The sequence below is a fragment of the Maylandia zebra genome, linkage group LG4 (genome assembly GCF_041146795.1).
Source record: "Maylandia zebra isolate NMK-2024a linkage group LG4, Mzebra_GT3a, whole genome shotgun sequence".
Taxonomy (NCBI): Eukaryota; Metazoa; Chordata; class Actinopteri; order Cichliformes; family Cichlidae; genus Maylandia; species Maylandia zebra.
In genome coordinates, this window is record NC_135170.1 from 21,245,175 (window position 1) to 21,270,197 (window position 25,023).

The 25,023-nt window shown below is 43.2% G+C and overlaps 1 protein-coding gene across 6 annotated transcripts in view; it reads right to left on the reverse strand.

The window, feature by feature from the left end:
• Positions 1-25,023, reverse strand: part of cep112 (centrosomal protein 112) — a 137,846-nt gene that overhangs the window by 57,221 nt on the left and 55,602 nt on the right. For 5 of the 6 annotated variants that reach the window (XM_004558319.4, XM_076883145.1, XM_076883142.1 and 2 more), the window contains 8 exons: positions 24,779-24,933; positions 24,361-24,490; positions 24,157-24,249; positions 23,968-24,027; positions 22,711-22,790; positions 10,183-10,318; positions 7,660-7,767; positions 1,769-1,951 (listed from right to left, as the gene is read on the reverse strand). In XM_004558319.4, coding sequence (XP_004558376.3) covers positions 1,769-1,951; positions 7,660-7,767; positions 10,183-10,318; positions 22,711-22,790; positions 23,968-24,027; positions 24,157-24,249; positions 24,361-24,490; positions 24,779-24,933 — 945 coding nt within the window. The remainder of the gene's footprint in view (positions 1-1,768; positions 1,952-7,659; positions 7,768-10,182; positions 10,319-22,710; positions 22,791-23,967; positions 24,028-24,156; positions 24,250-24,360; positions 24,491-24,778; positions 24,934-25,023) is intronic. The other variant, XM_076883143.1, reaches the window with a different exon arrangement.

The window sequence follows — 25,023 nt, forward strand, 5'->3', positions numbered from 1 at the left end:
TAACAGCAAACAGCACATCTGTGCATCTGCTCTCACACAGGAAGTCAAACCAGCTCACCCCCCCTCACAAACCATCAGTTATCCATCTTTCCGAGGCCTGAGTGAAAAATCCTGATTTCTGACGCTTTAACATCTGACATTAGGCAGGCGACTGATGTCTGCTGAAAATGCTGCAGGAGCAAACAGGAACTGAGAATATGAAATGAGGACTGGGGAAGTTTGCTTTTTGCTTTTTTGCTGAGATTGTGTGACTGACATTAGCTGAGATTGTGAGATTTGTCAAACTGCACGTCATGTTGACACGAGCAGGGCGACATGCTATCAGTGGAAGTGTCCTGTGGTGACGGCATCTAAAGAAACATCTCAGGTTTTTTTTGGTTAGTCTTTTGACACAGCTTCCAGCCTTGAAGATGGTTTATATTGCAATAACTTGGCTACTGTAGAAGTATACTGATATGGCTAAAAGATATACGGGGTCGAGAAAATAAAAGTTATAGTAAACAAATCCGAGCGTATCCTAAATATGGATTCATTTTCAAACTAAGTGGGAGCACTGCATCTAGTTTTAATGTTAAAACTCAAACCGTAGACACAGGATAAACTGATCAAATTTGTCTAATTGGGGAGGCTCAGGTGTATATTACTCCTTAAAGCATAACACTGCTGCATATTAGCTTTTACTAGGTATAAACTATTTCATTCTTATTGCATTTAAAGTTATTGTTGTCTTGTGAGGACAAAAACTAACCAGAAAATTGTCTAGGTTTGATTTCCTCGCCATTCGCGATGAGTGACCAGAGTCGGTGTGAGGAAATTCGGTCCACAAACGTAACAAAAGTCTCTCTGGGCTCCCATCGTCAGCTAACTGCCAATATACAAAATTCTCTACATGCCAATGTTCATTTCATCAAGAAGCTTGAAGAGTCAAATACAAACCCCAGCTGGGGGCTGGTTTGTCGAATGGCTCCCCACAGAGCTCCAGTCTTGCCCAGGCTGGAGAGAGGCGAAGACAGTGCGTGATGGGGTCTGAGATGAAACCCTGCTGCTTTGGTTAAATGGTGACCACATAGTCTCTCAGTTGTCAGGGATATCCGTTAATATAGACCCAAAATGTCATACACTCATTGTGGCTGACCATGCTGCAATAAGAGAATAATCGCTGTTTTCCGGAGGGTGATAGCTACCTGTGGTGAAAGGAGAATGGCAGGCAGAAAAATTCACTTTGGTGGGACTAAAAAGCGCCTTACAGGGCATCCACAATTATCTAAAACACAAATTCAAACCATGGTTGTGGAATAAAAGCTAGGCACTCAACAGCGTTGATTTCTTCCCCTTTACATAGATACCTGTGGGTCTTTTGGATTTTTGGTCTTTACACTTTACACAAAGCCTGCTGCGATAAAAAGTGAGTTAAAATACAACGGGGAAATCGTTTGAAGTTGGGACGGTGCCATTCTGCGTTTTGTTCATTCCATTTCTAAAAAACTTTTTTGTCGCGTGCAACATTGCTTCAAAACAGATTTTAATTCAAACGGCAGCATGTACGATCTTCTGTGTTCTTGCGCTGAACATACGGTTTCTAAAATTATTCGCGCCGCACGTCAATATATGTCTTGCTTCAAATAAAAAAAGTATCTCAACCTGCTGTGCTTTTGAAACCCCAGGAAAACGTCAATGAGCAAAATACAAAATGGTTGTCCACGGGAGACCGGCGGGTCAGCGCGTGTGTGTGTGCGTGCGAGTGCGTGGATCAGTGGAGACCCCCTACCTGGGCATCGCGCTTCCTCCACTCCTGGGTGTGCTGCTGGTGCTGTTGTAGGGCGGCCCTGGCCTGCCTCTCCAGGCTGCTCACCTCCCGCTGGTGCTCCTGGACCAGGCTGTCCTTTTCCGCGCTGTGCTGCTGCTGTAGCCGCGTCCTCTCCTGCTCGTGCTGCATACGCTGCTCAGCCATCTGATTGGACAAGCAGGCAAAGAGAGACTTCATCAGCCAACACACACTCAGAGCAACCCTGTCGTCATGACAACTTGTCCATCCACCGATCCATCCATCCTTTCTTCGTCCTATTCCGTCAAACCCTCTTCCTGCACCCAAGAACCCCCGTGCGTGTGCCAAGCCAAATTTGGCGAAATTGGTAGGAAAGTGCGGGGAGGGGGGAAAAAAAGCGAGAAAAGTTTTGCCGCTTCCTCACGTCGTCAGAGGACGACATGATGTGATGTGTTTACATCTGGCTCGCTCCCCCCGCCCTCCCGCCTCTCCTGCCAATTGTACAGACTGGCCCTCCACGTCCCACTCCTCTTTCTTCAAATCTGTCCCCCTCGCCTTATTCTGGGATCGGCATATAAAAGAGCTGTGAGTTTGGGCTATGCAAGCAAGCTGGTAGGGGTTAGCCATCTGGCTGCAGCAACTACCCAATGCCCCATGCTATGTGCCTGACAGCATGTGAAAATCGGCTTAGGCAATGACTATGATGATTACTATAAACCCAAATTAGAAAAAAAAATGGAAAGAGAGGTGATAGGAGAAGGTGCTAAAATATTCTTGGTACTGTATCTATGAATGAATTTAACTGACAGAAAATGCGCATATTAATGAAAATCAATTCCATTTTCTCAAAATGTAAATATCTATGCCACCAGAATGTAACTGAGGTTTATACTGCTAATGCAGTCAGCGTGTAGTAAGAACCTGCACCAACCATTCAATAAGAAGGCGTGGTTAGCAGTTAAAAACACCACAGCAAAGCCTTTAGTCTCAGCAGAGCTGCAATCACCTACACATAATACAGCAGAGCAAAATAAAACACTTCTAATGGGACGCAAAGCCCCAATTTTTCAGGGCTTAATCATCCTGTCAGCTGAACCAAGTCTGTATTCCATCTTGGCTGTAAGCGGAGTCACCTGCTGAGAGGTGAGCCTTGCCAGTGAAGCTCCCAGCCCCAAGCCCCCAAGCCTTTCCCAGGCTCCGTTCCGTTCCCACTCCCCCATGGCGGGGAGACAAGTGACCCCCACACCATCCCACCGTGCAGGCCCAGTCGGAGCCCTGAAAGGACAGCAGGGGCTTGGGGCCCATTTGCCTCCCTGCTTTGAAGCTAATCCCCCGCACATTGTGCATGACGGCACCCTACCTGGCCTGCCAGAGAAGCGGAGATCAACGGCCTCTGTGCCCGCTGCCTGCTCTATCCATGGTTATATCTTCCAACGTTGCCTGCTATTCAGAGCAGGTGATGAATGAGGGGCTATCTACAGGAAGCCGGATTCCATCCCTGGCACTGAGACGAAGGCCACAATAGAAACTTGATTTAGACAGCCAAGAATGTATTCCTCTACTTTTGGGAGAACTTCAACTTCAACCTCAGCAAATAGCAATCAAAGGATCACTGAATAAAAATGGATTTTATCTCTGAGGCTTAGTTGATGGCATGGCAGAAGTAAACAATTACACACACCCTCAGGATAACCTCACACACATGCCATTTTTCAGAACAGATCAGGACAGCAGGCAGGCAAACACCACACGAAACAAGCGCAACATGTTTCACATGCTGCCGATGATGATGTCTACAGAAAATTCTAGTGACAACTTGCACCGCCTTCACCTCCTTTCCCATTTAACAAAATAACACATGCAAATCAGATCCACAGCTAGAATGCATTGTCCCACACGAAGAGTCAGAATCATACAGCTGTACATTTTAGAGCTGAGGGATTGAGCAGCGCGCAGCTGCTTCAAGAACTCCCCAGCAGGTAAGAGAAAGTGGCGGAGGACGTCCTGACTTACTGTTCCTTTCTGCTCAGACTCTCGGCCCATGGGGGGAGGTTTGGAGGAAAGAGGGGATCTCGGGAGAAATTAGGATAAAGAATTGGGCAAGATGGTGGAAAAATCTTTTTAGAAAAGCACGGAGAGGAGATGACAGAGAGCAGACATAGCAAGGAGCCTGGCTGTGACATCACGTAGCGCCACTGTGGACTAGAGGATGCTGGATGCTGTGGTTCTTAAAGGGACCGGCATGGTGCTTATGAGGGAAGACTGAAACGGGTATGGCACAGCTGGGTGCCGTAGATACAGAGTGAGTCGGGTGTTACTGCACAGCACGACTCCCGTCAGCCTGGACTGACATGGTTGTGTATGTGTGTGAGCTGCATGCCTTCAAGCAGGACAGTGAGGTAATAGGCTTCTTTCAACCCTGGGGAGGGAAATCTGAAAATGTTTGGAAAGGCGGAGGGGAGAGGAGGGAGGAAAGCAGAGTAGAACAGAAGGCCTGTCTGGTCTCAGCAGGGGAGAATGGGGTGCATGAAGGCGGGTGGAGAGAGACTGAGGAACAGAAAAAAAAAGACACCTTCAATCTCACTACAGGTTTGTACTGCAACTGGCCACTCTATTTATTGCTGATATATGTGTTCAATATACGTATCGTCTTGTACATCTACATGTAATTTTGCCTCTGCACACAGAGGATTTTAAATTGACCATTTAAGATGTGACTCAAGTGCAGACTTTCACTTAAATCAAAGAGTTCAACAAAATTATCGCATTCACAGCCATTTTTATATGTTTTCCTTTGTTATTATACGACAAATCAAGCAGGTGGAATTGAACTTGGATTCGGTAGCTGTTCACTGATTCTGAATGACAAAGGTCATGGTTAGGGTTAGGCTGAAAGCCCCCAGAAAAGCTCCAGAGAGATCGCAAAAACTGCAGAAGTGGCCAAATCAGCAATCAGGTAGAAATAAGGAATGCGCTGCCCAGCTCAGCATCACCAAAAGAATTAAAAGACCATAGAAGACAATTAAAGTGGATGATTGTAGAATTCTCTCTTTGGTGAAGAAAAACCTTTCACAATGTCAACCCATATCAGGAACAGACTTGAAAAGCTATGTGTATTATTGCCAAAGTCTACAGCCAAGAACTTACAAAAAGGTGCAACCCACTCATTACACTCAAGAACAAGACGGCTAGATTAGAGTTAGCAAGAAAAAAAATGTAAGACTCCGGATAGTTCTGGGAAAAAAAAAATGGATACAATTTGGGCAAGATCAACATGTACCAGAATGAAGGTACGAGAAACAAATGTAGAAGAAGAGAAAAAGCTCATGATCTAAAACATACACATCATCTATCAAAGATGGTGGAGGAAGTGTCGTAGCATGGGCATGTATGGCCGAGCTAGAACTAGCAGGCATGTATGACCAAGTATAACCATGCATATTCATGTATGGCAGTGTAACTACGTCACTAGTGTTTATTGGTCATATGTCTGCTGATAGAAGTAGCAAGATGACATGGATGATGAACCAAAGTATACTGCAAAAGCAACCACAGAGGTCCTGTTCTTCAATGGCCAAGTCATTTACCTGATCTCAACCCAAAAGAGCTATTTTTCTGTTGTTGAAAATGAAACTGAATGTAGAGAGACCCACACACAAGCAGCATCTAATAACAGCTGCAGTAAAGGCCTATCAGGGGATCACAAGGGAGGTTAGTGATGTTCATGGGTTTAAGACTTTAGGCAATCACTGACCGCAAAGGATTTTCATTTCATTTCAGTTTTAAAAACAATTTTTGTATTAAAAATTATCCTAGTTTGTGAAATGGAGAACTGTTTATTACATAAAAGACCGAAATTCCTGAACAGCTAATGCAATACTTTTATTATTATTTTATCACTGGCTAGAAAAAACATTTTTGCTCCCAAATAAACTTTGATAAGTGTTTTTTTCCCTCCTGTATGATATACTTTTACCAAATTCTTGCAGCTACACATTCTCCCATAGATCTCAACATATTCACTGACACCAATATCACCGGTCGACTTGTACAATAAACCAGCCTGCTTTAGTATTTATTGTTCCAACCTAACATCTGAAGAAAGAGGCCGGTTGTGTATTTAAACTCTCAAGGTCGCGATGAGCCGTTTAATCTTGATACGTCTCCCAGACTGTAAGAGGAAGAGCTCTGTCAGAAACCACGATGTCTGATTGCCTTGGGGGTCAAGTGGAAAACAACTCCTTCGCACACAGATCCCCCCCCGAAGCTGCACTGGAGGGAGTGTTCTTTTGTGAACATCTGAATGAACTACCTTGACCCCAGAAATCTTGTGACACCAGCTTTTCTAGAGTGAAAACACAATGTACTCTCACACAGACACGAGAGAAAGGAAACAAGTCAAGAATGTGGAGTTGCTTCAAAACAATATATAACGCATGTCTAACATTAAGCGGCTGGTCACAGAGTAGCTCATGAATAATAACATGCCTAGGTGTAAAAACACCCCCCCTCCAAACTCTTTGTAGCAAATCTCAGCTCTCATATCAAAATCATAACAGAGACAGGTCCATTGTTTTCATGTATGTTTTATCTTTAAGACAAAAGCCTTTCTGATGTGCCGCTAACCCTATGTGGCTGTCTTCAACTGTCAACTGCACCCCCACTCAGCGTGGCAGTGGCTGATAATCGTCACTTCAATATTTCCTGCAAACCTTTGATCGTTTACCCGTTAGTTATGACTTCTCAGAACAATACGCTGTAGCTGGCATTCAAAACACTGATAAATCTTTGCATTTACTGGATGGTTACATGGGGATGACAGTGTCTTTTAGATGCAAATGCAATCTGTTTAATGGTTTAACCAGCAGTGTCTATTTATATGACGATTTATCGTTGCAGCAGCCAGTGAAGCGCTTTATGTCCCGGCCCTTTCTTCAGTTTCCGGGGATGTTTTGAAAAATATTTCAACACACTGTAGTCTTTATATTTAAGTGGTTTTAAAATATGCTATTTTTTAACATTTTATTTTATAAATGCCATTCTAATTACAAACCCAACTGTTCAGCCATGGAGCAAATCGATAATGAAGCACAGTTTCTCCATTCCTTAGATATAAGACTGGCCTCATATCCCCCCCATTTACAGCGATCTACAGCAAATTACACGCAACGTAAACTCCATCTGGCCTGGAAATGAGTGTAAGCATGCTTATTAACACAAAGGTTGAGTGCTATTTGGTGCCTGGAAAGCAATCATGTTGTGGATATAGATGAGGAAAAAAGAGATGTCACAGCCGTTAGTAATATCCACGCCCAAAACAAGCGTGGTGTCACATGGTCATAAAGTCTCGTATGGAGTAATTTAGATAGTTTATTTTTTATTTGGTATATAAATACTGTTTACATTTGTTACAGTAACAGAAATAAAAGTGATGCTCTCTGCCTCCTACAGTAAGATCAGCCGCCAACACTAATATCGGCTCCTGCGGTTTAATTGAATCTGCTGCGTCTCTATCAGCGAGCCAGATTTCAAATGGGTTGTGAAAATGGTTTCTCGACTCTTAATTGAAGAAGAGTGAGTGAGATGGGGTGATAAGCGAGCTACACATCTTCTATGCAGATTGCGTTACTTTTCAATTGGCCACGTTTAAGATATTTATTGAGCCGGAATCTAAGCTTAATCTAAAACATGCCCCTTATCATGAGAAATTAATCAGACGGAACAGATGGGGAGGAATAACAAGACTGCTCCAAATGGATGTCAGTCGCCCGTTAGCTGTCTCCAATAGACCGAGTGCTCGCTGATAATAGAGTGAAGATAACACGATGATGGCGATGACGGAGATGAGCACAGAAGTCAAGAACAATTGCACAGTGAGTTAGAAACTCACAGACCTGCTGCTCGAACTTCTGTCTGAGGTCGTCGAGTTGCTGCGAGAACTCTTTGGCCTGCTTCTCCCTGAGGGACCTGGAGCGCTTCAGGTCCTCCTCTACCTTCTCCATCTAAAGGCATCAGAAGAATCCAGCACATAAGTTCATTAATTAGTACACAAGCATAAGGCTGGTCATATAATATATGTATATTTAGAAATATCTCTGCAGAATCGCAAGTACAGTAAATCTCATACACCAAACTACCAGAATAACACCTGGGATCTGCAGGAAAGTGAGGCTCCGGGAATATTTGTCTTTTAATTGGAGATTAATGAAGTGCCACTGAGAAAGAACACAACGAATTCCTGTGATGATGCTGGAATGACGCAGCATGCTGATATATAAATCTACTCAAACTGAAATCTAAATAATTTGCACTGTTACGCAAGCAGTTCACATAAAAATTTATAAGCCTTTGTCTTTGTGTTTTCGTGGAAAAAGGGATTCCGCAGTATTTACCCTATACTCTACTTCCCCACACTCTACCTTTTTCCGATTTTCCTGTTCAGGTGACGGTAATCAGCAACAATTGGAAATGCAATTTACTCAAACGCCTCTGTATTTGGGCTACGCTGTGTGTAACGCTCAGGAAATGCAAAATGTGTTTTGATTAATCCATTTAAAATGCCGAAGCCTCCTTTGAACTATGCGCGCAACAGAGATTTGATTCTGCGTGGTGCTTCTTCTTCTTCTTTTTTTTTTTTTTTTAAATCAAAATAGGGCAGACTCTTTCCTTTAAAGTGAGCTCTAAAAGTGAGATGCTGATTTTAAAACGAGAGACAGACAGAGAGAGGAAGGGGGTGATACAGATAATCCATTAGATATAACTCTATCTGCAGACAGAGAAAGAGAGAGAAGATGACGAGAGGATGGATGGGTGATGGAAGGAAGGAAGGAAGGAAGGGGGGGGGGGGGGAGGAGAGTAAAAACTTATTTTGAAGTTCTTTCTGCAACATTAAAGCCTTAGCCGGAGAACGTGATGCAGCGATGAACAAGTGGGGTGGGGAGGAAAAGAAGAGGAAAGAGGGGGGGGGGGGTGAGGATGACAGAGATGCAGGAGAGACTGCTCCCCTCTCCCATGGCTTTGATGTGGGCTGAGGATAAAGTCAGATTGGAGATCAGGATGCCAAGGGGGGGCTCAACGGGAAAAGAAAGAATGAGCAACAGGATGGAAGGATGAGAACATCAGAAAAGAGTAGCAGGATGAAGTGGCGCACCGATATAGACATTTTCCAAGGCATCGCTCGCCACACATGTGGCCTTGAATTCAAGTAGCAAGAACAAGAAAGAAAGAAGGCAAACAAAAGTTCTGTCTTCCTGTGCAAATATTTAAAAATATTCAGTGTTGTGGCACCGATCCAAAAGAGTCTACTCGCAATAACGCAAAAACTTCAAGAAAGTCCCAGCTTCGACAACACCTGAATATGCTTTATTACTTGAATGGGATCTTCTTCCTTTTTTCTGCTCAGATGCATCAGATGCAAGCAGCACACTTTCTTTCTTCTTCTTCTTCGCTTTTTGAAATACAAGAGGGTATTTTAAATTCAGGCTTGGGAAATAACGTTTAGTTTGTTTGCCCACGAATATCCAAAACTCCCACTCAGACATAATAATGATTAGCCATTTAAAATACATAAATAAAAATAACCAGCAACTAAAACTTAATAATCTCTCCAGCATTGGGCCCTTTAAAACATTTAGGACCACACTCGGTGCAGCCTGGTCAATACTGCACACACGCAGTAAATGCTTGACAAAAGCGCCTATAGCTAAACTGACTAGTAAAACAGCATCAGAAGTTTTCGAGCCGAGTGCGTATCGATCGCAAGTCTCTCCCAATAAGCAGCAGCCCACGCAGCGAGGCAGCGCTGATCGCGAGGCAGGCCCGACGTACTAATTAGTCTGCTTGCTTAATGCGGCGACCTGCTCTCCTCTGGAACCTGACCAGCCTACGTCACGCCCACTGACAAGAAGAGAGTTCACTGTGCGATAGCGGTGAAGTGAATACACCTGCTTAATGAGCGGGATTACAAATAATTACATTCATCTGGAATGACTGGATGGCTCAAAAAAGGGCCTGAGGGTGATAATGTTCTTGGCTCTTGCATATAGATTTTTCAGTGTAAGAGCAAAGGTGCTGGAAAAATGATGCCTTGCAGAATATGTTCTCTGTGGTTAGGCTGAAAAAATATAAAGAGCATGTGTGTGTGTGCCCATTGTTCTGGTTATTGCCAAGCAGGCAGCTCACTCCGCTTGCGGTACAGCAAACCTGACACAGGGTTACAGTTAAAGTGTGTGTGCATGTGTAAACACTAATCTGTTCTGGCACACAACAGGAAACACAAACATTGCACAAGAGGAATGTGCAGTCCTCGCATGAATATGGATGCATTTGTGTAACAGAAAACAGGTGTGCGTGGATGCCAGCCCGTGTTCGCTCGCATGCATTGTGATTACGGCGCGCGCTGATGTGCGTTATCGGACCTGCAGTTTCATGTCAGCGTAGGCCTTCTCAGAGCTGAGCTCCACCTGTTTCTTGAACTGCTCCAGCGCCATATCTGCCTGCTGGATGTGCTGTCTTTGGCTCTCCCTGGCTCTGTCCAGCTGGCTCTCCTTCTCCCTTCAAACCAAACACACACAAATGAACACACACTACATAGCCATAGAAACACAATTGCAGACAAGAAATCCAGAAATAGTTAAGAAAGAAAGTAAACTTTTATTTTTGTAGAACTTCTCAAAACAGTAGTTTCATAGTAAAAGACAGAGAACGAAGATAGACCTTAGAAGCAGAAAATCATCACTGTTCTTTTTGCATACACACTATCAGGTTTGGTTGACCCTTTAAAACCTGAACTGTGAAATAATTGCCATATTATTTTGCAAAATTCTAATTGTTTGAAAATAGAGTATTTATGGAACCTGAGGACAAATTAACAAACGATTAAATAATGACATATTAATTTGCATATATGAGTTTTAATTTGCTACAGCTGACAATTTTTGCAATTTAATGATTATAAATGTATTGTGAAGTTTACTTAGGTTCACTGATAATATAGAAGTTTTAAAAACTCAGCAACACTCATGTATCAAACACGATAGACTGAGCTTTAATGTGGTGCTTTCTCTCGACATCAAAGAGTGAAATATTCAACAAACAACAAGTTTCTTTCCCATGTTGAACGATGTGTGAAGACTTTCCATGATCCTTCATTATCGTTCACCCTGTTTTAAATTAAAATAAGTCACTTTGTGCATGCGGTATAGCCTCGCTCATCGGAATGCGTGGCTGTATCTCCCAGGCAGGCGTGCCGATGCTACTGCCGGTAAATGTCAGGTCACAGTCTTCCAAGAGGAGAGGGACTGACAGGCACACTGAGAGGGATGGCCTCATACTGAGAACTGTCAGAGCCCAGCCAACAGGCCCAGCCGCAACATCATATACAATGTAGCTGTCAAGCTTAACGCACAGAAGGTAGGTGGGGAAGGGAGTGTGTCTGGGCGGAGGGATACAGAGTAGAAAAAAATGACAGCGCTAGAAGCCAGGGAAGTGTGTGAAGGTGTTATTTTTGTAAACAGCTTTTAAATTTCTGTCCATCCATCCACTACACCTGCTTATGCGGGAGGGTAGAGCTGGGCAGGAGACACGTGACACCACGAACAGGCTGTCAGTCAATCACGAAACTGACACCAGACAAAGTTGCTGCTGACATTCAAACCTGGAGATGCAAATGAACCGAAATATTTTTGGAGCCAGGCTAAACTTCTTGCTCTAAATTTGCACCTCTTTGCATATTTTTTGGTTTATTAACCGATTAAAAAAAAAAAAAACTGAAATAAAGGCAGACATAAGAAAATACACAGCTATATGAAAAATATTAAAAACTAAAAAATTACTAAAGAATTAAAAATAAATATACAACAGACTAGTTGACACACGTTTGCTATTATTATATGATTCTATACTCAATATTGTGATGACAAAACTCTGTTGTCACCAATGACTTCGACTCAGACTTGACTGTGAAAAATAATGCGCAAAAGCACGCACATCTGTTCTGCCACCTCCAAGTGTTTGTCACATGATACCCACAGTAGATTTCGAAGTGTTGGAATTTGGCAGATTCACTCATCTCTTGCATGACACTTCTTGATGAAACCATGTTGACAAAATCCAACCAAAAAAACCCCCCACAAACCTGGAAAATATTATCCCCTTACACTCGTATAACGTTCGTATTTTAATGACGCCACACGTGCTCCTCACATGTGTGGCGTGCACGAATATAGTCTGAATAAACAACTTAAGAATTGCGCACCCAGGTTTAAAAACACCAAAAAACAGATCATAATAATTTAACGACAGCATCTGTTATCCATGTACAGTGCATAAATGGGACTTTGCTAAAAACAGAATTGCGTGAATTGATTTAATTTTCACAAAAAGTAACACTAAATGTGCAACTACAACAACGGGTACATGGACTGCAGCTACTATTTCAACCCTTCAAGATGCTTCATCTGATTCAAGCACAAAGAGCACGATATCAGGGGGGACAGTACGACTGACTGTGCACTTTTTCCTCTTTACAGTGTGCCTTATGCAGTGCTTTGAGTATAAGTGAATGTGTGGCTGTGTTTTTCTGCTCCCTTGTAAATTGCTACTCTAAGAGGGTATGGATAATTATTCCCTCTGGACAGACAAGCAGCAGCGAGAATGAAATTCTGGCCAGTGGGACTTTAAACCAATTAGAAGTACAACTATTACACCTCCTCTATTCACCCTGCTCACTCCCCCCCACCCCCAACAACAGCATCCAATACACACTCAACACAAGGCTCCAGCCTGTCTCTCTCAACCACCCAGGTTAGGAGGGAACTGAGGAGGATTAATGGCAAGAAGGCAGCGGGTCCAGATGGCATCAGCTCGAGGGTCGTCAGGTCCTGCGCGGACCAACTGTGTGGGGTGATGGAGCACCTCTTCAACCTGAGCCTGAGGTTGGGAAGAGTTCCACAGCTCTGGAAAACCTCCTGTGTTGTACCAGTGCCAAAGACTTCACGCCCCAAGGACCTCAACAGCTACAGGCCGGTGGCTCTGACATCCCACCTGATGAAGACCCTGGAGCGGTTGGTCCTGGCTCAGCTTCGGCGCCTAATAAGCTCATCACTGGACCCACTTCAGTTTGCCTACCAGCCTGGCATTGGAGCGGATGATGCCGTCATTCACCTCCTACATCGTTCCCTCGCTCACCTGGAGACCGCTGGAAGCACTGTGAGAATCATGTTCTTTGATTTCTCCAGTGCCTTCAACACCATTCTTCCCTCGGTTCTAAAGGACAAGCTGGTGAACTCTGGAGTGGACCATCACCTCACTACCTGGATCCTGGACTACCTCACCGACCGACCACAGTATGTGAGGACTCAGGGCTGTGTGTCGGACAGGGTCGTCTGCAGTACGGGGGCCCCACAGGGAACGGTTCTGGCTCCGTTCCTCTTCACCATCTACACTGCAGACTTCTCCCACAATTCCACCCAGTGCTTCCTGCAGAAGTTCTCTGATGACTCTGCAATAGTCGGCCTCATCACTGATGGGGACGACAAGGAGTACAGAGGTCTGACCCAAGACTTTGTGGACTGGTGCCAGCTGAACTACCTCCAGATCAACGCCAGTAAAACCAAGGAACTGGTGGTAGACTTCCGCAGGCACAAGCATTCTCCACTGCAACCACTGAACATCCAAGGTATGGACATTGAGGCTGTGGACAGCTACAGGTACCTTGGTGTTCATCTGAACAATAGACTGGACTGGACTCATAACTCAGACGCCCTCTACAGGAAAGGGCAGAGCAGGCTGTACCTGCTGCGGAGACTCAGGTCGTTTGGAGTGGAGGGCCCACTCCTGAAGACCTTCTATGACTCTGTTGTGGCTTCTGCTATCTTTTATGGCGTGGTCTGCTGGGGCGGCAGCATCTCTGCTGGGGACAGGAAGAGACTGAACAGGGTGATCCGAACGGCCAGCTCTGTTCTAGGATGCCCTCTGGACCCAGTGGAGGTGGTGAGTGACAGGAGAACGGCGGCTAAGCTGTCATCCCTGATGGACAACATCTCCCACCCCATGCAGCAGACTGTGACAGCACTGAGCAGCTCCTTCAGTGGGAGACTGCGGCACCCACGGTGTGGGACGGAGAGATTTCGCAGGTCTTTCCTCCCCACTGCTGTCAGACTCCATAATAAAGACTTTAACTGATCAAGCACACACATCCATACATATGCAATAATACTAAGTGCAATAATCCTTTCTGTCATCGTTGTATTTTTACTCAGTTGTATATAGTATTTGTATTCTATTTTTATCTTATTGTATATTTATTTTATTTTATTCTACTGTATATAGTATTTTATTTTATTCTATTCTGTACAGTTGTGTACTGTATTTATTCTTATTGTATTCTAATTTTTGCCTCATAACTTTTGCACTGTCCACTTCCTGCTGTGACAAAACAAATTTCCCACGTGTGGGACTAATAAAGGTTATCTTATCTTATCTTATCTTATTACTAAATTACAACAGGCACACATCGGGTGGTGGTGGTAGGGGGAGGCACTATGCTCCGTGCATTTATCTGTACTTCACAAAGCAGGAAGGCTGTCAAAAGCAGCATGATTATGAGCATCCATGCACAACTTAAAAAATAAATTAAATGAAAAATTGGAAGTACATCTAAAGAAAGGCATATAGTGGTTTGCAGCTTTGTAAAGTGGTTAATCTCTTCCTGTAATCAAAGAAACAACTTTAGGTGTTTATAAAGACAGAACTGAAACTGAGGCGATAAAACCCCCCCAGCAAAAACAGAGGAGGCAATAAAATAAAAAAAATTAAAAAAACAAAACAGCAGAGAACAAAAGCAGAGGATTGAGAAAGGAATGTGCAAGCTTTCTCTCCTCTTTATAGAGTTCTGTCTCTTTGTAATTTTGGTTTCTCTCATGTTGGACATCAAACGACAAAGTGTTTTTTTTTTTTTTTGCCTCTTTCCCAATTTTGTGTACTCTGTAATTATTAATCAGTCTCGTTGCACGACTGCCTTCCGGACTCAGACAGACACAAAGGATATGTGGGGAGACTGAGATGGAAAAAAGAGAAAAAAAAGAGGAAAAGAGAGAGGAAGATGGAAAAATGGATGTCACAGAAATAGCAAGTTTTTTTTAAAACTTCCAAGAGGAGAGCGTAGAGAGAGAGAGAGGGAGAAAAGAATTGGGTGTGTGTCTCGCTTGAGAGACAACTGAGCCTGCGCGTGCGTGCGCGCTCACGTGCGTGTACAGAGGCCTTTGTTCATGAGCCACAATCCCAAACTCTCTGTGTGACTGACAACTCTACTCAAGGAGTGCACTATGAGTAAGTTGGAGCTGGCTGCTGGGCCTATACCTCAGAGAATACACAGGAAGAAAAAAAAGTGACTGCAGCTAACTTCAAGTATGTGACAGATTGAAACATATTATGCTCTTAAACTGAGGAGAGCAGGTGAACGCTTGGCCTCTTCGGGGAATCTCGGGAGCATAACTGAGTGTGTATGTGTGCGCACGTGTGAACGTGTGTGGTCACTACAGCGGTAGACAGCGTGTCACCATCAATAACAGAGCAACGAGGGTGAGATGAGAGGACAGCGAAAAAGGAGTCAAGGAGGCCTGGCAGAGAGAAATGGAGAGGGAAAGGGAAGGAGAGGGGTGCCAGCGCCAGGGCGGCCTGTTGGCTTTAAATGGATCTCTGGTCAGAAAAGTGGAAGGAGAGGAGGCTCAAATTAAAGATGTGCCTTCGCTAAAGAGGAAGTCCTCTTATCCCTCAATCCTTAAACAGCTGTTTAAAGGGGAGGAAGAGAGGGCGGCAAAGAGAGAAGAGTGTTTGTGTACTAGAGAGGGTGAAGGAGCTTCCGCCATCCAGCCGCCTGGCAGACAGGAGGGGTGCGGGGATGCCGGCATATTCCGGACTCCTCTGACCACACGGTGCCACGTGCCGCCTGTGTGAGTGCGCGAGCACATGGCGGATACACAATGAAGTTACTGTATATAGGCTCACGCATGCAGTTGACACAAAAGCACCCGCTGACGTCTGTGCACAAAGACGAAACTCTTAATTGCTTATGCAAATATTCTTTTCATGTAAGCAAGAGCATTTAAGAATTGTATGGGCTGTGATGTGGGTGGAGCAGCACATGGAAAAGACTGACAAACAGACCAGAATGCACGCTTGCATGTGGATGCCGCTGGTCTCTAGCATAAAAAGCCAGAGAGTCAGTGTGAGTGTGTGTTTGTGTGTGTGTGTGTGTGTGTGTGTGAGAGAGAGAGAGAGCCAAGTGCATGTGAGTGCCTCCACATCTGCGTCTGTGAGCTCATCCAAACGGAATGATAACGAATCCACAGACACATCAAAGGGGCTCGGAGAAAAAAAGCGAGAGCACATAAAAAGAGAGAAAATGCAAAACTGAAATATTCAGCGCCCTCTGAAGAAAAAATAAAACAGGCTTGGTTTTCATCTGCATCCCCAGAGAAAGAGAAAGGGAGAGAGAGTGGGAAAAAAAAGAAGAAGACAGAAACAGACACAGAATAAGAGACAGACCACAAATAAGTGAACACAAAAGAGAGATAGCACAAGGGCAAGAAAATATTAAAGGCAGAAAGGGTAGAAAAGAGGGAATAGAAAACAGAGCATCGTCGAGCTGGATGGCTTTAAAGCCAACCTACAGTTCTGGCCTTGTTTATGAGCAGCATTTCACTTTAATAAATTAAACAAAAAAACAGCCACAAACGTAAAGAGCACAGCCCTCCGCCTACAGTGGCATCTACACATGTAGTCGTCCGCGTGCCTGCAGGGAACAGCTGCCTCGGTAGCATCTTTAAAGACATGACTGTTGACCTTTATTTTTTTAATTTAAGCCCCAACCTTCTAGCAGTTTGCCAAACCCCAAAGATTTTGTGGCAAAACGATGAATCAAAGATGCAACAACTAAGTTGAATAATCAAAAGAACAACAAGCGGTTGCTCAAAGGCAACCGCTTTCCAGTTTTTCTCAGTCAAGCTGAATATGAATTTGTGGAGCAAAAATAAGACACATCAATTGGCCAGTGGAGATGCTACATTTTGAATATATTTCAGTATTTTCTGATATATCTTAGACCAGATCAGTCACAGAAATACGCGACAATGCAATAACTAAGTAGCTGATTTCCACATCTCGGAGAAGTTGCAAAGGGAATCGCTTTGGAGTGCTTTGCTCGAGAACTAGAAGGATATGACATCTGACATGATGACATTTCAAACTTTGCTGTGAAGTTTATGCTCTCGCATAATCCCCGGAGAAGAAGAAGAAGAAGAAAAACGACTTTACCTCACACTAGTTAGTGAGTCGTACCTCAAAAACACCTAAACACCAATAAGGAGAGAGAATAATGAATCTGGTGCAACACACACTGGCAGTAGCAGTATGTAGGTGGATAAACATGGTGGGTGGGACGGAGCAAAAAGACAAAGAACAATATATGTTTGTCATTGTTCAAACCAGCTCTGGAGCTCGCTCAGTTCCAAGGCGTTAAAGAAAAAGTTGTTCCCTCCAAACAACTTGTCGCTTTAGTGTAGCGCAGACACGCCGAGGGAAGGCTGTTATTTGTGCTCTCTATACATCCGATTCAAACTACAGCAACAAAAAACCAAATGGAGCAATTTTTTAATAAAAGTTTGAGATAAATCTAGGAAAATGTTGTTCTAAGTTGGTTTTCCTGTCTCTGCTGTTGGCTTAAAATGCTATTTGGCTTTACGAATTATGCAGACTACAATGGAAACATGCTAAATCAACTAGGCACAAGTCCCTAAAGTGAGACTACTGTATTTACATATCCCAAACATAATGCAGTGGAAGATGAAGTTGAGTGAAACAATGAAAGCCCTGAAGACAATCCGTGCAGTCTGAACCATCAGCTCTAAGTGAGCCTGCTGGTCTAAATTCAGACTCTCAGCGCAGATTTGGAAGAAAACCAGCTTCGCGTAGAAATGCCAAGCTTGGTTTCGAGTGACGACCGTGAAAGCAGAGAAAACCAATTAAAAATCATTAAAGCAGGATATTAAAATGTAAGACCATTAAGTGATGGGGTGATTAAATATGACAAATAACAGCTGAATAACAAATAACCAGAATTACTGCTCATTTTTATTCATTATCTACTTTACTAATTCAGTATTCAGAAATAGGAGGAAATACTGGTTAGACTGACTCAGTTATATCCTTGCAGTGCTATCTGATCATTACAAGCTTGAATAATAAACATACAAATAAGTATTCATTTAAAAAAAATCTATCAAAATCTATTTAAAGGACAGAATATTCATTTTGTCAAATCTGTGGTATTGAACTGATTCTTAACCCATTCCCAACTCCCCCTTTCAAAGTAGTTATCATGGGAGTCAATATTGAGCCCCACTGAAGCTTCTCAATATTCAGGATCCATACCTCCACCTGCTCCTCCTGCACCTGAACATTAACCGTGCTGCTGGATGGCCCCTGCTTGGCTACCTCTGGTCCCTCTCAGGACCCCATCCCTATTTCCCTCCATCCCTCCTGTCATGGGAGAGGAATGCTGAGAAAGATAAGACCACTTCAAAGACACACCCAGTTGTAGAAAAAGTGTGCGCACACACACACTAGCATGAAAGAAGGCATTGGATGAATCCTTTATCTTTAAGAGTAGAAGGACATGCATGAGGGACCCTATCTCATGCATGCATATGGGTATGCACAAGGTGAACAATGACACGCAGCCAGAAGGAAACACACGTTGCCAAGAGCTGATTAGAGAATAAACAGTGAAAAAAGGCGACGTTTCCCCCCCCGAAAAAGAAGAAAAAAAAAAATCAACATTAGTAGGGAAGCGACAAACTTTAAACTAGAGATGGATTGTTAAATAAATCAAAGACTGAAATATCATATTAATGATGCCGCGTGTGAAACTGGATAGCCGCTCACAGTCAAGTGCTACTTCAGCCACTCCAAAGTGTAAATAATCAGAGAGACAAAACCAAAGTTTGCACCACGCCTTAGTAAAGATGTGGTTTTGTTTAACGCAGCTGGGATACAAGTTCTAGGAAGGGCGGCATGAAAAATAAAACGATGCCTGCGTCTCAGAGAGAAAAGAAACGCCATAATCTACAACCTTTTTCTTTTTCTCTACTCTAAAAATTTGAGTGGTTTTCTATTTTCCCCAAATTGTGATTTGGAGGTCGTTGTTGCAAAGCAGGCAAGCTGTTCCCCAGATGAGCTCCCTCCTCTCTTTACTACCCCATCCACAACCACCACTATCTGTGGTGTATCTCTCCATCTCCATGCTAATGCCCTGTAATGATCTGAGGCACGTTGGGATGAAAAAAAAGGAGAGAAACTTGTTCCCAGCGCAGCTTTGTAGTGCTTTCTGTTGTTGTTGCCATAGTAACACAGACCAGGAACTCAAACTGACACAGCAATGCTTATTTGCATGACAGGACAAGAAGATCATATTCTTCTTAGACTTTGAATGGGTATCACTTACTTATGCTACATATGAATAATCAGATCCATTAAAAATGCACAACCAGCAGTCGCATCAACTTATTAAGAAAAAAATATAAATTTGTGGATTTTTTAAATATTTTTTTTTATATAGGCAAAGACTGTTAATAATAAATCTATGTTCACATAGTCTGCATGGATCATTGTGCATGCATTATACAGATGCATGTATCGCAGAGTATCTGAAGGAGGAGGTTTCTTGAGCAGTTCTATTTGTTTAATTTTATCATTCATCCTCCAATCTTCACACACACACACACACACACACACACACACACACACACACACACACACACACACACACACACCTGCGTGCGGTCTTGCTTTGACTTTGAAGTTCTGCTGGATCGCCTTTAAAGGCCGTCAGTGTTGCCACGGCAGCAGGCAGGTAGCAGACATCAGGCTGCTCAGTGTGTTCGAGAAAGTGTGTGCGTGTGTATGCAGCCTGAGTATTTAATTAGCTAAGAGCCCAACAGGCCACTTGCCGTTTTCAGTGTTTAAACGAGGGAATGACTGGCTCGTTACTGATACTAACAACAAGGATAATTTATGCACAAACGGATCCGTCTGCTGTGTTTAAGGACGTTCTCTGTAGCTGGGCTGACAATGACAAGCAAACAATAAGAAAACACAACCATCAGTGTCCCCTTATGATATTTACTAAATGCTACAAAAATGTGTTTTTTTGTTGCATCATGGTGACTGAAAGAAAGGAAGAGGAGTAACAACCATACAATCTTTTCCTCAAACAGCCACAGTGTTATTGTTAGTGTTTGTCTAAGACCACTTTGACCATAGAAGAAGAACCCTGGAAGACCTTTGGGTTTCTATTATGCTACAACAAACAGCTAAAACCCACTCGGGGTGAGTGATGGCACTGTGACGAGCTTGGGCCATGTATAGCTGGAACTGGAGCTACAGTTGCTGAATAGGCCGAGCCGGCGCTCTGTTTAATTGTGCAGAACATGATCTAGTCTTGCCACAGAAACTATAATCTGCTTGTGGCCAAGTAATATGGCCCTGTATGGGATTAATTACCCAGTGGAATGTACTGACTGGCTCGCTGGTTGGTTTGCTGATTGTCTGCAGTCTGCTGAAGTCGAGCATTTCAACATATGCAGCTCTGGATAGAAGAGAGTGTTGAAGCTAAAGGAGTTAGTGTTGGATGTGGCATTTAGAGTAGATTACATGTTATTTTTTATCCATTCCTTTAATAATATTTTCCTCTATAGTAGGCATTCTGAAACATTGTAGCTACAAGTTTAATTAACAACACTATTTAGGTGTGGCTACATTCCATTTAGGTAAAGCTGTTTCATTGCCCTGCATTTGTGCACTACAATAACTTCTTGAACCACGCAATGTATGTGAGCAATCATTATTGGAAACAGTTAAATCTGCACTTTCAACGCTCAACACAACTGCCTCGAAGCAGGAGCTGCAGCAGTATATCATGCTGAAAACATAGTGAATGTGTTTGCAAAGCGTTGTGTATTTAACAATCAGACAGGCCCAAAGAAACACTGACATTCTTCCCCTTCAGACATCCTTCGCCACCATTCGATTGCGTGTCCTTAAAAGTTGTCACAGCAGTTGTCTGAATGTGTTGCAGACACATTAATGAAATGCACATGCTTAAGACTCCATGTCTTTGAGCTTCTTTGTGGAGCTCATTGAAAACTTGATTGTTGTGGACCACGGGGCTCCACAATCTTTGTATATGTGCCTTAGACCAAACATACCAACAACATAGCATTATTAATGTTATTAATACTTCTCATCTTATCCTTCATTGAATCCTCATCCTTGCTGGATGTCGTCACTTAGTCAAAATGTTTGACACTTTTCCACAGATGCTGGAGAATATGGCTCATCTTGGACATCTTTTTAATACTGATCGCCTTTCATACTTCATACATACTTCTTTTTTCTTTTTTTTTAAACTTGAGCCACAGTGAGTTTTACTTTTTACTTTTCTTTCTTAACCACTTTTAATCCAGAGGAAGCACTTAATCCAATGCCTATTTTGTGTCTGCACTAATTTTTTGAACATTTCTAAAGAGATATTAGTGACTGAGGACCAGTCTGGATGGCAGAAAGGGTTGAAGGCGCACATACGCATAGGTCTTCCTTCTGGCGACAAAGATGGAGAGAACTAAACAATCCAAAAGTGTATTTACCCTTCACTAGAGTGACACTGACAATGTTCAGTAATCGTATGAGTATGTCTGAGTGAAGCAATCATGTATATAAATGACAGAATATGGTTACTTTAACAGATTTCACAATTGAGCAATGATGGGTATCTCACTGACTTAAAAAGAGCATATTTATTGTTAAATACTGTGTTACAGGCCACCCTCACTTACTCCTGTGGGAAATATATGGCTTTTTAGTTTATTCAAAACAGCTGTATGCTGCATCTGGAAACAGGACTGATGAGAATCATGAGACTGAATTGAAACAAATTGCTGAATGATGGTAGTAAGCTGAGTGGAGGCTGAGGAAAAGTGAATTAAACAAGAACTGTTGGTGGATTCACCGCACGTCATTACTTTGCCATTTTATCAATTGTTGATATCAAATATTGATCAGTGTAGCGTTCATGTTTTTTAATTTTCTTGACTCAATGTGCATCACCCCATAACACTCTTTAATATTAACCAATACCCAGGCTGTTTCTCGTCCATTAAATATCAGCCGTATGATTGTGTCAAAGTCGACAGTTTTGTTTATCAGCTTTCATTACTATAGAGACTACTCGGTTTATACAATAGGATTAGATTTGCCAGTTTTCATCAAGTCATCGCAAACACCAGTCACATGTGAAGCTCTGAGACTTTCAAGGCTCTCAACTCAGTACTAGTTTCAGTTATGAGAAGAGATCAAAGAGAGCGCGCAAGGGTTGACTTGTTAAAGCCAAACTCCGCCTTAAAACAGAATTCATACACGCTGTTTTTATGATCAAAGACTCAAAGTCAGTAGACATAAACAACTCCTTTTAATAAAGTCTGAAGCCACAAAATCGAGGCCCAAATCTGTGATATTAATGACTCTTAAAAAAAAAAAAAAAATCATGCTTGCTAACATTAGACATGTTGGAAACTTTGCTGCCGGTTTCAGTACAGATAGTGATAATGCACCGTGACTCTCCATGTACCTGCCACAACGGCAATGTGACAACGTCAGAATATGACTGGGTTGGTTCTGTATTGTGTTTGTGCCTGAAAATCTGCCTGATCGTCCTTTTACTCCTCATTCTGTTGGATTTTGGAAAGACATCTGATGCTGAAATGCTGATGAAGTATCTTAAACAGACTAAATAATTATCAATGGAGTCTAAAGCATAGACCCAGGATGTAATTACCCATGAAACGTCTTTAATTCAACACAACTCTCTGTTTAGCCTTTTCCCATCATACCTGAGTGCTTCTTCCAGTTTGGCTATCTTCCTTTTAGCCTCTGCCTTTTCCTTCTCTGCCTCAGTTTGAAGTGCCAAAACCTTAGACAGATAGAGAGGGAGAGAGAGAGGAAGAGGGAGCGAGGATGAGAGTATAGGAGGAACAGAGAGAGAGGTGCGAGTGAGTGCAAAAGCAGACACCATCAAACATCACTCAAGGAAACTCTTCTGCCTGTGACCTTGTGCATCTGGTCTCATCTCTTCTATCACCCCATCAAAAGTAGCTGAGCCCATCCCGCCTGCCTTAAGAGGGCCTCTCAATCTGAATCTATGGCAGCCATATGGGACCTTCTCATGTCCAGATACCATACCACAGTCTCCTTCTTGTGTATCCTTTAGCACTCCTCGGGAGCGGAGCGAGGAATCTTTCCAGAGTAAACAAAAAGGAAAATGAACAACGGACTTGTCTGTCTTTCATTCCCCCGTCACCTCGTGAAGCAAACAAAGAAGAGGAAAAGGTAGGGAAAAAAAAATACAGGTGGATTACGAGGGCAAAAAAAGAAAGAAATACACACACACACACACACACACACACACACACACACACACACATCAAAAGCAATCCACTGAGGGAAGCTTAATTTAAATCCTCCTTGACCCCAAATAAAGAACACACATGCCTGCTAAGTTTTTGCAGGTGTATCACTCACAGGCAGCCAGATGTGTATGCCAGCCTGCCACCAAGATGTGGCACTTTGAAGATGACCCAGCTGCAGTGTGGAGCTTAAACCTGATCTTTACCTATGAAGTCTGGCCTGGCCTAGTCTGGTCCAGCTCAGATCATTAACAATAGCCTTTGTACTTTATGCTTTATGGCTGCTCTATGGCTTTAAAAGGGGTCTCTCAAAGGAGAGGGGGTAATCAAGCACAGGCCTGGGTACAGAGACAGTGCATACTTCAGACAGACCCCCCCCCCCCCCCCCCCCAAAAAAAAAAAAAGTTTATTTCAATTTGCTTCTAACTTGTTTCTTATTTTTACAACTTAATAATTCTTGTTCTAAATTACCAACTTACCATCCTGCCTTCCTTTGTGCCAGCCTAACATCTACCTGTTAACTGAGGCTTTTAGGATTTTACAAGAGCAGAGAACCATGAGGAACATGCGGCTCCAAGCTTTGATCTCCACTAATCACTTTGTTCAGGGGTGGTTTTGATATAATGACAGGAGGTTACTGAGCTTGGCAGATGGATTTTTCCTTATGGAACAGGAACACACTACCTTTTTCTCACAGCTGATCAGCAGTTCATCTTTTTCCTGCTGAAACTTCATCTCTTGATCCTGAAAGGAAGCAGAGTCGAATCAATAGGTCAGAGAGAGCTGCTAATGACAAGCACTTTTAAAGCTCGTATTGTTGCAGTGACGAAAGAGAGGTTTAAAATGAGCGTCGCCACCCGAATCATATCATACCCTGACTTGTTGGTGTCTTCGATGTTCACTGTCCTCGAGCTGCTGTTTGATCTGAGCCACAGTTTTCTCTAAATCTGCCATCACCTCAGAGGCCTGCAATAGAGAGTGGAGAGATTTGCTAAAAGTTGTGTGTTATTAATCAGTCAGCAGCAAAATTTAGCAGGCCGAGGGAGATACGTGTGAGTGTGTTGTGGTAATGTGAACCTTAGCAGCCGAGAGAGCATGCTCATGGTGCAAGTGGCTCAAGTCGGTCTCGTACTTGACTTGGAGCTTCTGCATGGCCTGCTCATGCTGCTCGCTCAGCTCCTCCTTCTCCTTCTGCAGGATCATAATCCTGTGAAAAGCTAACAGCTTGACTCAGACTTCACGAAAGAGTTTCACACATACAGATCAGTTTCTATTCATACACCATTTTTACTTTCCATCCGCTGCACACTAGCAATAGATTACATAAAGCTTTCTTAAGATGTGAAGAAGACATTTAAATTAAAAAGCACATGGCAGTAAAACCTAGTCATGAAAAGCTGGTTAGTGTTGAAAAGCTTTCAATATTAGCACTAGCTACTCTTCTCCTCTTTATCTTTCAATCCACCCCTATACCACACGCCAAACAGGTTCATACCGTCTGTTGGCCTCCTGGAGTTCAGTGCTGATAGATGCAATGTGGATCTCCAGCTCAGCCTTCTCCTGTGTCACTTTCTGACGCAGCGTGTTGCCCTTCTCCCCTTCTGCTGACTGCTGTTTCACCCGGAGCTCGAGCTCTCTCATCGTTTGCTCCTGGACACACAAGTTGTTACGAAATCAAACAGCTTGAACCGCCAAGGGCGTCAGCACGGGAAAATGAGCATAAGTCAGAGGATCGCATGC